At 35.3% G+C, this 15,083-nt stretch overlaps 1 protein-coding gene across 1 annotated transcript in view; it reads left to right on the top strand.

Moving 5' to 3' along the window:
• The window catches only part of ITGA1 (integrin subunit alpha 1), a 159,456-nt gene that overhangs the window by 124,299 nt on the left and 20,074 nt on the right, over positions 1 to 15,083 (top strand). Inside the window, exons 16-21 of the mRNA XM_080805080.1 lie at positions 1,088 to 1,254; positions 2,618 to 2,754; positions 4,973 to 5,083; positions 7,072 to 7,281; positions 9,069 to 9,149; positions 14,452 to 14,528. Coding sequence (XP_080661206.1) covers positions 1,088 to 1,254; positions 2,618 to 2,754; positions 4,973 to 5,083; positions 7,072 to 7,281; positions 9,069 to 9,149; positions 14,452 to 14,528 — 783 coding nt within the window. The remainder of the gene's footprint in view (positions 1 to 1,087; positions 1,255 to 2,617; positions 2,755 to 4,972; positions 5,084 to 7,071; positions 7,282 to 9,068; positions 9,150 to 14,451; positions 14,529 to 15,083) is intronic.

Below are 15,083 nucleotides of genomic sequence, written 5' to 3'. Positions count from 1 at the left end.
ATTTTTAAAAAAAATAAATTAATGAAGGACCGAGTAAATAGATTATAACACATGCATATGTTGGAATAGTGTATTGCCATTAAAACTAATGATCCCAGAAAAATACAGATATTGGAAATCTATTCATTATATTGTGATGCTTTAAAAGTATGTATGGATGTATATGCATGTGTGTATCTCTCTATACACACATGCACATCTATACATATACATTCTTCTGCAGAGAAAAAGAAGTACATCAAATATTAATGGTAATTAATTGCTGAGTGGTAGAATTACAAGTGATTTCTGTTTTCTTTGTTTCCTTTTTTTATGTTTCCCTGTCTTCTATGGGTAAGATGTTTTAAAATAAAAATAATTAGAATTTTTTAATGCAAAAAGCAAATCAAAGACCTATGTATTCACGAGATACGTATCCATAGTACCTGTACTTGTCTGTACAAGTATTGCAGTGCACAAGAGTTGTCCGTGGGCCTTGGGACTCTTTCCAGATTGGGAACAAACTCAAAGATTCCCAAAATACGGTTTGGGTTCTGAGGTTGCACCCAAGCACGTGGCTCCATCTTCCTTCCGTCACAGGCAAAACAGATTTTTGGCTTATGAACTGTAAGGAATGAAAAATAACTTTCCTTCTAGCCTTTTGAGTTCTTGACTGACACCCCTGTAACAAAAGCCATATTAACAAGAGAAAAACAAACAAGTTTATTAACACGCATACCCCATGTATACATGGGAGATACCCAGAGAAAAATGAGTAATTCTTTGAGGTGGCTTAAAATTCAGACTTAAATACCATCTTATTAGAGGAAGGGAAGAAGGTATGTAGGCCTCCCTGGGGAGAGAAAACACTGCACTCTGCTCATGCACATGTTCTCTCTCACACTCACTTGCTCTCTCAAATAAATAAAATCGTTAAAAATAATAAAAAATTAATCTTTTTTTAAAAATCACCAAAGAAAGTGAATCCTGCAAGCCCAACTATACACAAAAAACAATCCCCATCAGTGCATTCACACTGCACTCCCATAATGATGGCATTCGTTAAATATGAAGGTACAGAAATAATCATCATTGTTTCTGTTTGTAGGTCCCGAGATGTGGCTGTAGTTAAAGTGACCATGAATTTTGAACCCAATAAAGTGAATATCCAAAAGAAAAACTGCCGTGTGGAAGGAAAGGAAACAGTATGCATAAATGCTACCGTGTGTTTCGATGTGAAATTAAAGTCCAAAGAAGACACAATTTTTGTAGCTGGTAAGTGTCTTATGTGTACCAAGTACTTTGGGGCAGGAGAACAATACATTTGCTCCCACATGATGACATCCAGTAAGATTTTGTATTTTCCCCGATGATAGGGATCTGCATATCACATTTGCCCCGTGAACATGTTGAACCTTGAAAAAAAATCTACTGAAGAGAAAATATGTTACAGAACCCAATAAAATCTGGAGCAGAAACTATATGCTTATATGCAATGGTCTCCACAGTCCATGGTTCCCTCTGGCTCTCCCATTTATCACAAACTGCGATGTGCTAAAAGCAATAATAATAATACGAGTTCAGAAGTAGAGTTTGGACATTGGGCTCCATGAGAGTCCAGTTTTTCTTCCTATGGGTTTTCACAAACCCTCTCTTTCTTCTCCTGCCCTCTCTTTACTAAGACTGCTATTGCAAAGGACATGAATGCTTTGCCACCCCACTTTCTGAGATCTCTTTGCTCCACTCAGAACATGATCCTGGTTTTTGAGCATCAGACATGTCGTGTGTGTGTGTTCTCAGGCACGGTCTAGGAATGTCCTCCTCCCTACACATACACTTCCTGAGGTGTTTTTATAATGACATTGAAATATGTTGGAGTCAAAACTGTGGAGGTCATTGGCTGCAAAAGAGTAATTTACTCTATAAACCAAACATAAATAGAATATGAAAAATCATTAATCCTTAAGATCTGTTTTTCTTAGTTTGCTCTACATGTGCATAATTATGCTCTCCAATAGCCCTCTGACTAGTTTTAGGTATAGAAATATAAAATATGATTTACATTTCCACACGCAGCATTATTTCAGTCTCATTTATTTTTATAAAATAAGTGATCAAATAAGTAGAATTATTGCCTTTTTAGAAAGTATAGGTTTAACTTGTTTTTTATTTTGGTACGCCTATTTTATTAAACTTATTTGGTAAGCTTCTTTTATTACATGCTTTGAAGAGTCTGAAGTGAGTTTTTCATAAAATAGATAAGAATTCATTAGTGTATATTTTTGTGTCTATTGAAATAAAATCAATATTCTAAACAGGACTTCAACATTGCTAAACTAAAAAAACAATTTAAGTGAACACCCAATAAACACATGCATGATCAGAAATTTAGTTTATATGTTGGTGTACATGTTGTATGAGTGTGGGTGTGCATATGTACACACACACACAGAGAAAGTAGTTCTGAAGGTTATCGTCATGACTGGGACTACCATTGTACTACAGTAGTGTAGATAAGCTGAGTAATAGAAACTTTCTGTTGACTGTTTGCTCAAGAGATTTTTCTATAATGCTAATTTAATGAACTGAACCATATGAAAATCACCCCAAGCAAATGTTTCTGTCATTTTGTTTCCAGATATGCAGTACCGTGTCACACTAGATTCACTAAGACAGATATCACGAAGTTTTTTCTCTGGAACTCAAGAAAGAAAGATTCAAAGAAACATCACAGTTGAAGAATCAGAATGCACTAAGCTCTCCTTCTACATGTTGGCAAGTAAATCATATGTTATAACTGCTTTATTCCAAATCAAGAATAAAGCATCAATGTCTTATTTCAAGTCAATCTTATGATTTTTATTTCAAAGTGCACATGATGAAGTAAACTTCATTTATTTGGTCAGTTTATCAGAAAATCACAGGCCTGATCTTCTAATTTCCAGATGCATTTCATAAAACTATCTTTCATCTTCCCTGTGTGTGTTATAGTCATCCATATATTATGAAATAGTAGAAGGCACATGGCACTAGTTGATAAGAAACCTGCATTCATTCATTCATTCATTCATTCATTTTTTTACATTCATTCACTTATTCTTTCAAATTGAAAACATCATTTAACTTTTGTGGGCCTCATCTGTTGAATGTGTATCACATTTGATGTAAGTGCTTACATGCCCTGAGGAGAAACTGTTGGGCCATATGCTTTTTGGGGTCCTTTCTTGTCCACTGAACTATATGTTTCACTCTTTGACTTTAAATCGAAGAGAAAAAAATCTGCTGTATTCTATCATCCATAGGCTACCTAAGTTTCTTTCTATTACACTAATAAGGGAGGCTTGGGAAGCAAATTATTAATCTCCAAAGATGGCTAGGAAGCCAGTTTGAACCATTTAAATACATTTTATTGAGTCATTATGTATAGAGAGAATGTTCCCAATAAGGGCAGGAGTTTTTTTTAACATTTTCTTATAATGTACATGATACTTAAAGAAAAAAAAAGAGGGAAGAGTGGATGTAATACTGATTTTAGTGACTGAAACAGACTTGAGATTTATACATGATCCTGGAACTTTAAAGGAAAACAGGCCGATTTCCCCCCACATCTGATTTGTTTCTGTATTCTTGATGTATTCATATTCTATATTTTTAAAATATTATAGTCAGGAGAGGAAAGTGACAGGAAACATCCCTGTAAGTGTACTGTATTTTTCTTTTTTCTTTTTTTTTTTTTACGATTTTATTTATTTATTTGACAGACAGAGACACAAGTAGGCAGAGAGGCAGGCAGAGAGAGAGGAGGGAAGCAGGTTCCCTGTTTCGCAAAGAGCCCAATGTGGGACTCGATCCCAGAACCCCGGGATCATGACCTGAGACGAAGGCAGAGGCTTTAACCCACTGAGCCACCCAGGCACCCCAGTGTACTGTATTTTTCTTCAATGATTTTCAAGTCAGTATTCCCCGTAGTATATATCAAAATTAACTTATCTGTCAACACTAAGATCAATCTATAATCAGAAAGAAAAAAAAAACTGGAGCTATCCTCCTAGTTACTTCATCATAACTGAGCATTTAGGAGTTAGAACTTGTATAAAATTTGAAAGGGTGTGAAACCAGATGTGCCCCTGCCTTCAACCTGCTAGAAATCACTTAGTGTATATTTGTCTAAAATGTAGAATCTAGCTGTGTGTAGGCACTTGGTAGTAAAAGGAATGATCTAGTTTCAAAATTTCTAAAATTCCTTTGGATTTTAATAGATACATTGACATTTGCTCTGGAGTCAGCCAAGATGGAATTTGTCTTAAAGCTTCCCCACATTCCAAGTGATTTTGACCAAGTTGCTTAGTCTCTTAGAGGCACAGTTTTTCATTTGTAAAATAATGACTATAATAGTTATTCATCTCGGAGGACTGTTGAAATACTTCTTAATAATGTGTGTAAAGCTCATAATCCCAGACATGCCATAAATGATGGCTGTTGCTCATGATATTATAAAACAATATTGATTGCATTCATATTACTTACATATCATTTGACATTATAAATAAATTCTTGCAACTTGAGGCATATATTATACTAATGAAATTCAACTCAGTTTAAAGCAACTTTGCTCATTTGAAGTTGGAACTATTACATGGCAGTTTTTAGCTCAAGATCTCAAGAGAAAAGATATTCCTGTGCAAGGAGCCCAGAGTGGTATATGCTGACATGGCAAAGTATGGCACATCCTATTACTACAGCAGGGCTGCTGAGAAGCTGGATGACTCAACTGGTCATCCTGAAGCCTTTGCATTCAGCAGTGTCCCTTATCATGGTAGAAGGCACTCTCTCTCCAATGAAGCAAAAGCCTGATGACATCATGTCAGATCAGGTGCACCAAAATGTTCCAGTAAGCCTGACCTACAGGGGCAGAAGAAGGAAGCCATAAGAAGGTCAGAACATGCAGCAAATATGATACCAATGATAAAATATGTTATGTTTCAATCTGTAGGACAAGCATGACTTTCGGGACTCTGTAAGGATAACTTTGGATTTTAATCTTACTGATCCAGAAAATGGACCTGTTCTTGATGATTCCCTACCAAATTCAGTACATGAATATGTAAGTCGGATTTTTTTTTTAAATACAGAATGCCTGCATGTGAACATATTGGGGGAAAAAAACCCTAAAACACATAGATACACACATACAACCCTAACTCATTTTTTTAAAAAAAGAATGAGACTCTTCTAGACTTTTCTCAACTCTTCGGCTTCCTATTGTTGGAGGAACTTACAAATAGCACCTATTTTTATCTCCCCTAAATTTAGGACCAACTGAAAGAAGGACATAGGTTAGCCTACGGGAATTCCCTTTATTACTAATAAACCCTGGGTTCGGTTATGGCTTAGGCATATTGGGTGTCCTCCTACTGAACAAGGCTTAGACCACAGATAACCAAGTGCATCATCAGCAGTGCTCATCAATCTCAGGCCTCTTTCAAGGGGGCCCACCTCATAAAACTTGCAGAATGAAGATAGAGAGCAAGAGTGTATGGCTCCCATGGGCACAGTGCTGCCCCAAGAGCAGAAGACATGGGGAGGGCCTGAGCTGTGTTCACCCTGCTCCTGCTTCCAGATCCACAGAGTCCATTGTCTTGCCCCTGAGAAAGAATGAGTGAGCAAGTAGAAAGATGGGGTGGCACCAGTGGAGGAAACGTTCAGGGTGGGGAATTAGTTTTCTCTACACCCGTATCTTTTACTTTCACTTTCCTCCTTTCAAGAATAGTGATTGGGTGTCTTATATGTACCAAGCTTCAGAGTTTACAGTCTATCCTAGGAAACAGGTATTAGTTGGATTACAGCTTGTGGTCTGGAGGAGAATTTAATTGTTTGATGGGAACTTCTGCCTAAGCAGACAGAAGTTGTGACGTTTAAATTGAGACCCAAAGCCTGGGAGGATTTTCCATCCTATTCACAAGAGTGGAGGGAGCAGTGTTTTATGCACAGAAATATGTGTAAAAGGTCTGAGGCATAAAGGAACTGCACTAAACTCTCTAATGTGGCTGAAGCTGAAGAGCGAGGTGGGAAGGTGACGTGGGATAGGGAGGGAGGCACAGGAAGGAACCAGGTCGTTCTGGGCTTTATGCTACTGCACAGATTACCTTGAAGCAATGGAATGCTGTTGGTAGTTTTAATTGTTTCGGTGATAGCACTGGATTTATATCTTTTTAAGGATTACTCCAGCTGCAACGTGGAGCGTGATTGGAGGAACTGTGGTTGGAGCAAGAGTAGGTGCGGGAGACCACTTAGGAATCTGTTGCATTAGTTCAGGGAAGAATGAGGATGGCTAGACTAGAGGTGATGGTGGCAATGGAGAGTTGGGAGATGCTTAGAAGGGAGGTAGAATGGAGAGCTCTTAGTGAAGGTTTAGACAAGAGGGTGGGACTTAATGGGAAGACGAGTCAAGGAAACTCTAGTTATGTGGCTTGACCATTTTTTACCTCTGAGCTCTATTACATTTCTAAGGTTTTTATTCTTTTCAATAGAAAATCTTATAACAGGGGTTGACTGTTGAAGTGTTCTCTCGTAGATTTAGATCTTAGAGTATTTGACTTGATTTTTTTTTAAGATTTTGTTTATTTATTTGACAGAAAGAGAGATCACAAGTAGGCAGAGAGGCAGGCAGGGGGCGGGGTAGCAGGCTCCCCACCAAGGAGAGACCCCGATGCGGGGCTCGATCCCAGGACCCCGAGATCATGACCCGAGCCGAAGGCAGAGGCTCTAACCCACTGAACCACCCTGGAGCCCCTTGACTTGATTTTTTTGAAACTATTCTACTCTGGCAGACTAAAGCCAGCAAAAAACATGTGTGAAAACTGTGCATTCTCTAAAGGACTGAAAGAATTTATATTCAGAAGCTTATTATTTTTCCCTATAAATTATAGGAATAAACTTAAAATTCCTCATGACTTCTGCAGTGGAGTCTGTTCTCTTTATGAGTTGCTTAACTTAGTTTGGCAATATGTCATTTCACTAAGCAGGTTAATAAGTAATTTTCAATCATGCTTAACTAAATGTTGAAAAACGCTTTCCTGTGACCATTTTCAGATTCCTTTCGCCAAAGACTGTGGAAACAAGGATAAATGTATCTCGGACCTCGCCCTGAAAGTATCCACCACAGAAAAGGGCCTGCTTATTGTCAGGTCTCATAACGATAAGTTCAATGTTAGTCTCACAGTCAAAAATAAAAAGGACAGTGCCTATAACACCAGAACCATAGTGCACTATTCTCCAAATCTAATTTTTTCAGGAATTGAGGTAAACTTTTAGTTTTATATTTGTTTATTCTTGTAATAATCATTTATTGAGCCTACTTTTCCTGCTACTGAACTAATTGTTTTTATTGGGTTTAGAAGAATAGAGAGCATTTTGGACAAATTATTATTACTCACTAATGGTGAAAGTATGAAACTTTTTTTAAAAAAGGTTTTTTTTTGATGAATGTCTTTAGAGATCTATGACTTTTCTTAGATTCAGTATGAGGATAGGATCACTGATGTATCAAAATCATACATTTTATAGAGGCATTACATAGCTGAAATTGAGACAAACTCAAAGAAAAATATAAACATAACAGAGTCAAGACAGTTGAACAGAAGTGCAGAGAGAGGAATGTATGTATGGAACAAAAAAATGTTTACATGAAGAAGAATCAAGATACCACTTCTCATTTTCTATGTAAGATCCTTACATTGGTAAGAGAGATGTTAAATTACAACGTGTCATTGTCTTAACAATTTTTTTTCATCTTGGCAATAACATACAGCTGCATAAGATGCTATATCAGCAATAATTAGTACTTCCACATTTGAATTTTGCTTTTAATTCTGATCTCTGAATGAATCCCCCTTATTTACAATTCTGTCTCTATGTATATGAATTAGTAATATGTATGATTCACATTAAAAACCATACCCTTACTAATACAATATTAGAACTCTATTGTCTAGTTTCTGTAAATTCAGACTTTCACTGATATTTCTCTCTATTTATTAGGATACCACTTAATGACATGATGACTAACAGAGGCTTAAAAAATGTCCTCCATTACTACCACATATTTTAGATTCAGTAAAGAATGTTAATTGTAAATCCAAATGTGCAAAGTAATGCTAGAAAAATGTTACCACTGAATTTTTCTCTGAAATGTGGACTATATTAAAAATCATTGCCAGTATCCTCTTCAACTAACTTCATGGCTTTGTTAGAGAGGGAGGACTATAAAAATAAACAATGTGTCTCCTCTACTTCTATTAATGATAAAAACAGTAATAATAATGACAACCTTTTCCTGAGTCATAGTATGTTCCAGGCACTGTTCTAAGCATTGCACTTACTCAATTCTCATTAAGTAGATAGGTATTTTTGTACTACAGAGATTCTAAGATAAACCCTTTCTGTTACATTTTAACTTTGCTGTAACTGCATTTTACAGTTGATATATTTCCTCAATTGGCAGCATTTCCCCTCCTCTTATTCGTACACAAAATAATGGTGAGTCTCCTACTATTCAGTGGCATTTAAAGTTTGATGAAATTGAGTATGACTGACCTCACTTGACAGAAAATCAGGCTCAGAGAAGTGAGCCTTTCTCCCTGACAAGGAGAAAGCTAATAGTGATGGAGTCAGAATTGAACTCCTGGGGGCCTCCGGTCCGAACCTGTGCTCTTACCACTGAGTGAAACTCTTCTCATGACAGCCACGCACTGTGGGCTTCCATGTGGCAGTCTGGTATGTGTGGATTATTTCATCCAGCCACCTAATCACCCTATGTGGCACATGCTGTTAATGCGTCCATTGTACAGTGGGACACCTAGACAAGATATGTGATGTGACTTGCCTTTCAGTCTCCCTCAAGTAATGTCTTCAGGTTTTCCATGGATGGTGAGACAGGTGATCCCATAATGCTGTGACTCTCCCAACTAAACTGAGAGACAAATCTTAGCAAGGCACAATCCAAGGCACAGCTGGGAAAAATCTGGAAAAACCAAGCTCAAGTTTTTCACCTTGTGTCTACTCTAATTTTGCTTACTTTTTCTTCCAAGGCTATCCAAAAAGACAGTTGTGAATCCAATCATAATCTCACATGTAAGGTTGGATATCCTTTCCTGAGAAGAGGAGAAGAGGTAAGCAGATTATAAAACATACATGTGGCAACTGTATATGAAAAATACTGTGCTCAAAGTTAAATGTATAAATCCCTTTAATGGTATTTTAGGATGATGCAGATGAAGAAGGTTGAGTTCAAGATTTTGAGATATTGGAATCAAAAACCAATTAGTGCATGAGTCAAATTCAAATGCTAAGACCAAATTTAAAATTATACTTGATATTTTATCCAATAGTAGTAGGCTTTTCTGGCCTGTAGACAAATCTTTCAATTTTTTAGAATCTTTTAGAACTTTGTATAGAAACTCTTTTTTTCGTTTCTCTCTCTCTTTTAAATAATATCCTCATTGATATATAATTCACATACCATAAAATTCACTTATTTAAACTGTACAGTTAAGTGGGCTTTTGTATATTCACCAAATGATGAATTCTGCAGCCATCACCACAATCAATCTTAGAACATTTTTGTATCCCCAAAAGAAACTCTGTACACATTACCAGTTACTTCTCTTTTTTCTCCTCCAATCCCTCCCCCCCAACCTCAGGCAACCACTAATCTACTTTCTTTCTTTATGGGTCTACCTATTCCGGACATTTCATATAAATGGAATCATACAATCTGTGATCTTTTATAACTGGCTTTTTTCATTTACCATAATGTTTTCAAGGTTCATCCATGTATCAGCAGTTCTTTTTTATTTCCAAATACAATTCCATTTTGTGGATGTAACATATTTTGTTTATTCATCTATCATTTGTGTTGTTTTCGCTTTTTGGCTACTATGCATAATACTATGAATATCTGTGTACAGGTTTTAATATGGGGATTTTTCCTTTTTCTTAGGGTGGAATTCCTTGGTTAGGTGATAACTATGTGCAACATGTTAGGAAACTGCAAAACTGTTTTCCAAAGTGACTGCCCTATTTTCCATTCCTACCAGCAAAATATGTCTTTCTTCACATTGTTACTGCCTGTGATTTTGATTTGTATTTCCTTAATAGCTAATGATGAACATCCTTTCATGTGCTTACTGACCATGTGTATATCTTCTTTGGAGAAATGTCTATTCAGATCCTTTACTATTTTTTAATTGGGATGTCTTTTTTTTTATTATTGAGTTGTGAGAGTTCTTCATATATTCTGCTTTCAAGTCACTTATCAGATATATGATTTGCAAATATTTTCTCCCATTGTCTTTTCACTTTCTTTTTTTCAAAGATTTTATTTATTTATTTGACACAGAGAGAGAGCACAAGCAGAGGGAGCAGCAGGCAGTGGTGGGGAGAGAAGCCGGCTCCCTTCCGAGCAAAGAGCCCAATGTGGGGCTCTATCCTGAGATCATGACCTGAGTCGAAGGCAGACGCTTAACCAACTGAGCCACCCAGGCACCCTTATCTTTTCACTTTCTTGATGGTGCCCTTTGAAACACAAAGATGTTTACTTTGATGAAGTCTAATTAATCTATGTATCCTTTTGTCCTTCATGCTTTGCTAACCCAAGTTCACAAAGATCTACTCCTATGTTTCCTTCCAAGAGCTGTATAGTTTTAGCTGTTACATTTGGGTCTCTATTCATTTTGATGAACTTTTGTGTATTGTGTAAGAAGGAGAGGGTCCAACTTCATTCTTTGCATGTGGATATCCAGTTGCCCCACACCATCTGTTGAAAATGTCATTCATTCCCCCATTGAATTGTCGTGGCTCTTTTATTGAAAGTCACTTGACCATAAACATATGGGTTTATTTCTTGATTCTTAATTGTATTCCATTGATCTATATGTCTGTCTTTATGTCAGTACACTGTTTTGATTACTGAACTCTTTTGCAATCTTTGCAATCTGAAAATGTAAGTCTTTCAGCTATGTTTCCCTTTTCAAAGTTGTTTAGCTCTTCCAGGTCCCCTGAATTTTCATCTGCACTTTAGAGTCAGCTTGTCATTTTCTGCTAAAAAGGCCAGCTGGGAGTTTGATAAGGATTACACTGAATCTGCAGATCAATTTGGGGGTTTTACCATCTTCAAGATATTAAGTCTTTGATCTGTGATTATGGGATGTCTTTCTATTTATTTAGATCTTCTTTAATTACTTTCAAAAATGTTTTATATTCTTCAGAAATCAAGTTTTACACATCCTTTGTTAAATGTATTCCTAAGCATTTATTCTTTTTTAATGCTATTTTATTTTTGTTTCTTTTTTTTTTTTTTGAAAGAGAGAGAAAGTGGTGGAGATGGGCAGATGGAAAGGGAGGGAGAGAATCTTAGACAGACTCCACACTCAGCACAGAGCCCAGCATGGTGCTTGATCTCAGGCCCTGAGATCATAATCTGAGCTGAAATCAGGAGGCAGATGCTTAAACCACTGAGCCACCCAGGCACCCCCTTTAACGCTATTTTAGATGAAATTCTTTTCTTAAATTTATTTCTAGATTGTTTATTGCTCATGTATAGAAATACAAATGATTTTTTAATATTGATCTTTTGTCTTTAAACCTTGCTGAAATTATTAGTTCTAATAGTTCCTCAGAGGATTCCTTAGGATATTCTATATATAAGATCATGTCATCTGCAAATAGAGGCATCCTTCCCAAGCCAATGACTTTTATTTCTTTTTCTTGCCTAAATACCCTGGCTAAAACCTACAGTAGTAGTTGAACAGAAGTGAGAGAGTGCTTTCATACAATATTTGTTTCCATGAAAAACAGAATAGTTATCTCCTTGAATGATAAACAACATATTTGCATATATTTTCATTGAAGGTTACTTTTCAGTATGAATATTCGCTCCTCCATTCATATTGAGTTAATGAGGGAAATACTGAATCAAAGTGATGAGATAAGAAGATATTTTACTTATTTGACTTAGTCTTTAAAAAAAAGATAGAAATACCATCCCAATTTCAACTTCTTCACTTTATAACATTTTTTAATATAAAACTTCAAAATAGATCTTTGTCACCTTTATCACATATCCTAAAAAGATGACAAACACTGAGTTAGACATCTGGAAATGACAGAGTCACATATCTATAATGAAGTCTTTTAGCTCCTCTTTTTGCAAATGAGAATTCAGAAAGGTCTTTTCCCTTCACACATATAGCATGGCTACTAAGGACTGAAAAAACTACAAATGACAGTAATTATCATTGAATTCAATAAACCATTTTAGCTATGAAAATAACTAGGTGTACCACTTTACTTTAGGAACCTCATTATCAAGCCCATTCCTTGACTATCTCAAATGAAATTTATTGTGAAATTATATTTCTTCCCTAAAAATCTATAAAACATATATCATATTTGAAAAAATATACCCATGATTCCTCTATTTTGACATAGAAATAGTGAATTTCAACTCATTTCTACTTCTTCCTCTGACCACTTTAATTAACCATGAAATTATCTCCATTTCTTTAAGAATAATAATATAGCCTGTGTTACATTTCAGCATTTAGAGATATTAATTGCAATCTTAATTACTTTTCAATCACTTTTTTCTTTCTTTAACAATTCCTCGCTGCTTAGGGTAAAAGCTTAAATCAAAGCATCTCATGCCATCAATATAGAGATGGGAAGATAATTTGCAAGGGATTTTTGCATGGGCTTTACACTTAAAATATACTTTGACTTCAAGATCTAAATTTATGGTTTAAGCATTTCAGGATCATGTCAATAGAGAATAGGCACCTTCTTCAACCCTACTGCTCTGCTAGTATCTTCCCGAAGTCTGAAGACTCATCAAAAATGCCAAGACTTAAATGTTCAGGCCAGTCAGGGGTCTAATGAAAGGCAGGAATAAAGGAGCTCACTGAGAGACAATTTGGCAATTGTACCCTTTGTGAAGTATTATAGTTCAAACCCACCCAGTAATCTCCTATTAGAATTATGATTATTATTTCAATGCAAGAAGCATACTGCAGATCTGCAGATTCTTTTTTTTTTTTAAGATTTTATTTATTTATTTGTCAGAGAGAGAGAGAGAGAGAGAGTGAGCATTGGCAGACGGAGGCAGAGGGAGAAGCAGGCTCCCTGCCGAGCAAGGACTCGATCCCAGGATGCTAGGATCATGACCTGAGCTGAAGGCAGCTGCTTAACCGACTGAGCCACCCAGGCATCCCAGATCTGCAGATTCTTAAGAAAAGATTTTTTTAAATGTAACTCAAAATATATGTGGGAAAGAAAATCCAAAGGAAAACTCCACACATAATACGGTACAATCATGCACATCTCATGACACCTGAATTCTAATCATCCCTTCTGTGAATGGGCCTAAACTGATTAAAAGAGCTTTCAATATCAAACTCTGTCCTGTCTGGCACTTAATCGCAAAAGTAAAATTTTAAAAGTCTCTATTAATTGTGCACTTCGAGCCATCTTTTTGGCTGACCAAATTCCAAAACACTCTAGTTAGCACAAACCAAGATTAGTTTTCAGAATAGGAAATACAGCTTTATAAAGATTATCATGAGGGGTCTTGGACTAGAACTTTGCTGAGGACCTATTTCTTCAAATAAGTAATCCAGTTTCTGGCCTGCCTGTCAGTGTTTATGAAGAGTCCTAATTATATAGTTTTTATGCTCAGGCATAGTTTTTAAAAATAAGTTAACCTGTATCAGAATGTTGGTATAACAAAAATGTTTTCCTTAGGTATTATTTTTTAGGTATTAGTTTTTCTTAGGTATTAGGTATTAGTTTTTCTTAGGTATTATTTTAACTATGCAATTTGTAAGCAAAACTTACTACATTATTGTTATTAATATAGTTTACTTTATTATAAAAAAGTCTTTTATTTTTTCATTTTGTTTTTACTCCTTAAAAGCAAAAAACAAAAAACAAAACAAAACAAAAGAGCCCAAAATTTTTGTACTATCAAGTTAATGGAACCACGTAGGTTTTCCCCTATTTTATAATGAACATATATAGATGGTAGAAGTTTACATATTAAAGAGGCTTTAATTATGACTATTTCATAATTACATTGCTTATGGTTGTGATCTGGTAGAAAATGGTAATATAATACATAGAATGTACCTTCATGGTAATAGTTGATGTAGTATAAATTATTTTTATTAATGTGATTTGAATAAAGTGTTTAAATTCATATTAATATACAAAGTATATTACATATTTACATCTGAAAGTATATGTATATCTTGTTCTGTTTTTAAGATGTGATTAGGTTTTATTTTCTTAGGTAATATTTATTAAAAAACTTTGCAGTTTCAGTCTAGGTAATATCATTAATGTAATTAAATATTTTTATCGATGTAAACATTTTAGTACTTTATCTGTTACTAGACTAAAAATATTTTTATTTCATAGGTTACTTTCAAAATATTATTTCAGTTTAACACATCTTATCTCATGGAAAATGTGATCATTCACTTAAGTGCAACAAGGTTGGTTGACATGTATGCATGAGTGTATGTGTATGTAAATGTATAAGTATGTAATTTCATTATTTAGAATATTTTGCTTTATAGACTCACTGGAACTTCTTACAGCTTTTATGAGAGACCAGTAAAAGTAAAAGGAGTGAACCCCCTTACTTCACAAAAACATCCTTATGATTAACTTAAAATAAGAAATTTAGAATTAATGCACCTACCAATATTAAACCATTGATTCTGTGAGCTGTAAAACATGTTGTAATCACACATCACTTATATCTGCCAAATTGCATTTAAATTTATTTAAAAATTTTTACAGGATTGCTATTTTAACTTGTACTGACAGCCCATCAAGTTCAACTGGATCATTAAATGGATTTAAAGTTTTATGATGCCCTTTTGTAGTTTAATACATTTTATCCAAATCAGTCAGAGCTTCTGAAAGATATCACCCAATACCCATATAACAAATAACAAATAACAAAAGGCTAATAAGGAAACTGAAATAGTGTCTTAGCTTTCTTCTAAGTATAATCACCCACTGGACCATAAACTCCTTGAGAT

The sequence above is a fragment of the Martes martes genome, assembly GCF_963455335.1.
Source record: "Martes martes genome assembly, chromosome: 5".
Classification (NCBI taxonomy): Eukaryota; Metazoa; Chordata; class Mammalia; order Carnivora; family Mustelidae; genus Martes; species Martes martes.
This window is presented reverse-complemented; position numbering and strand designations above follow the sequence as displayed.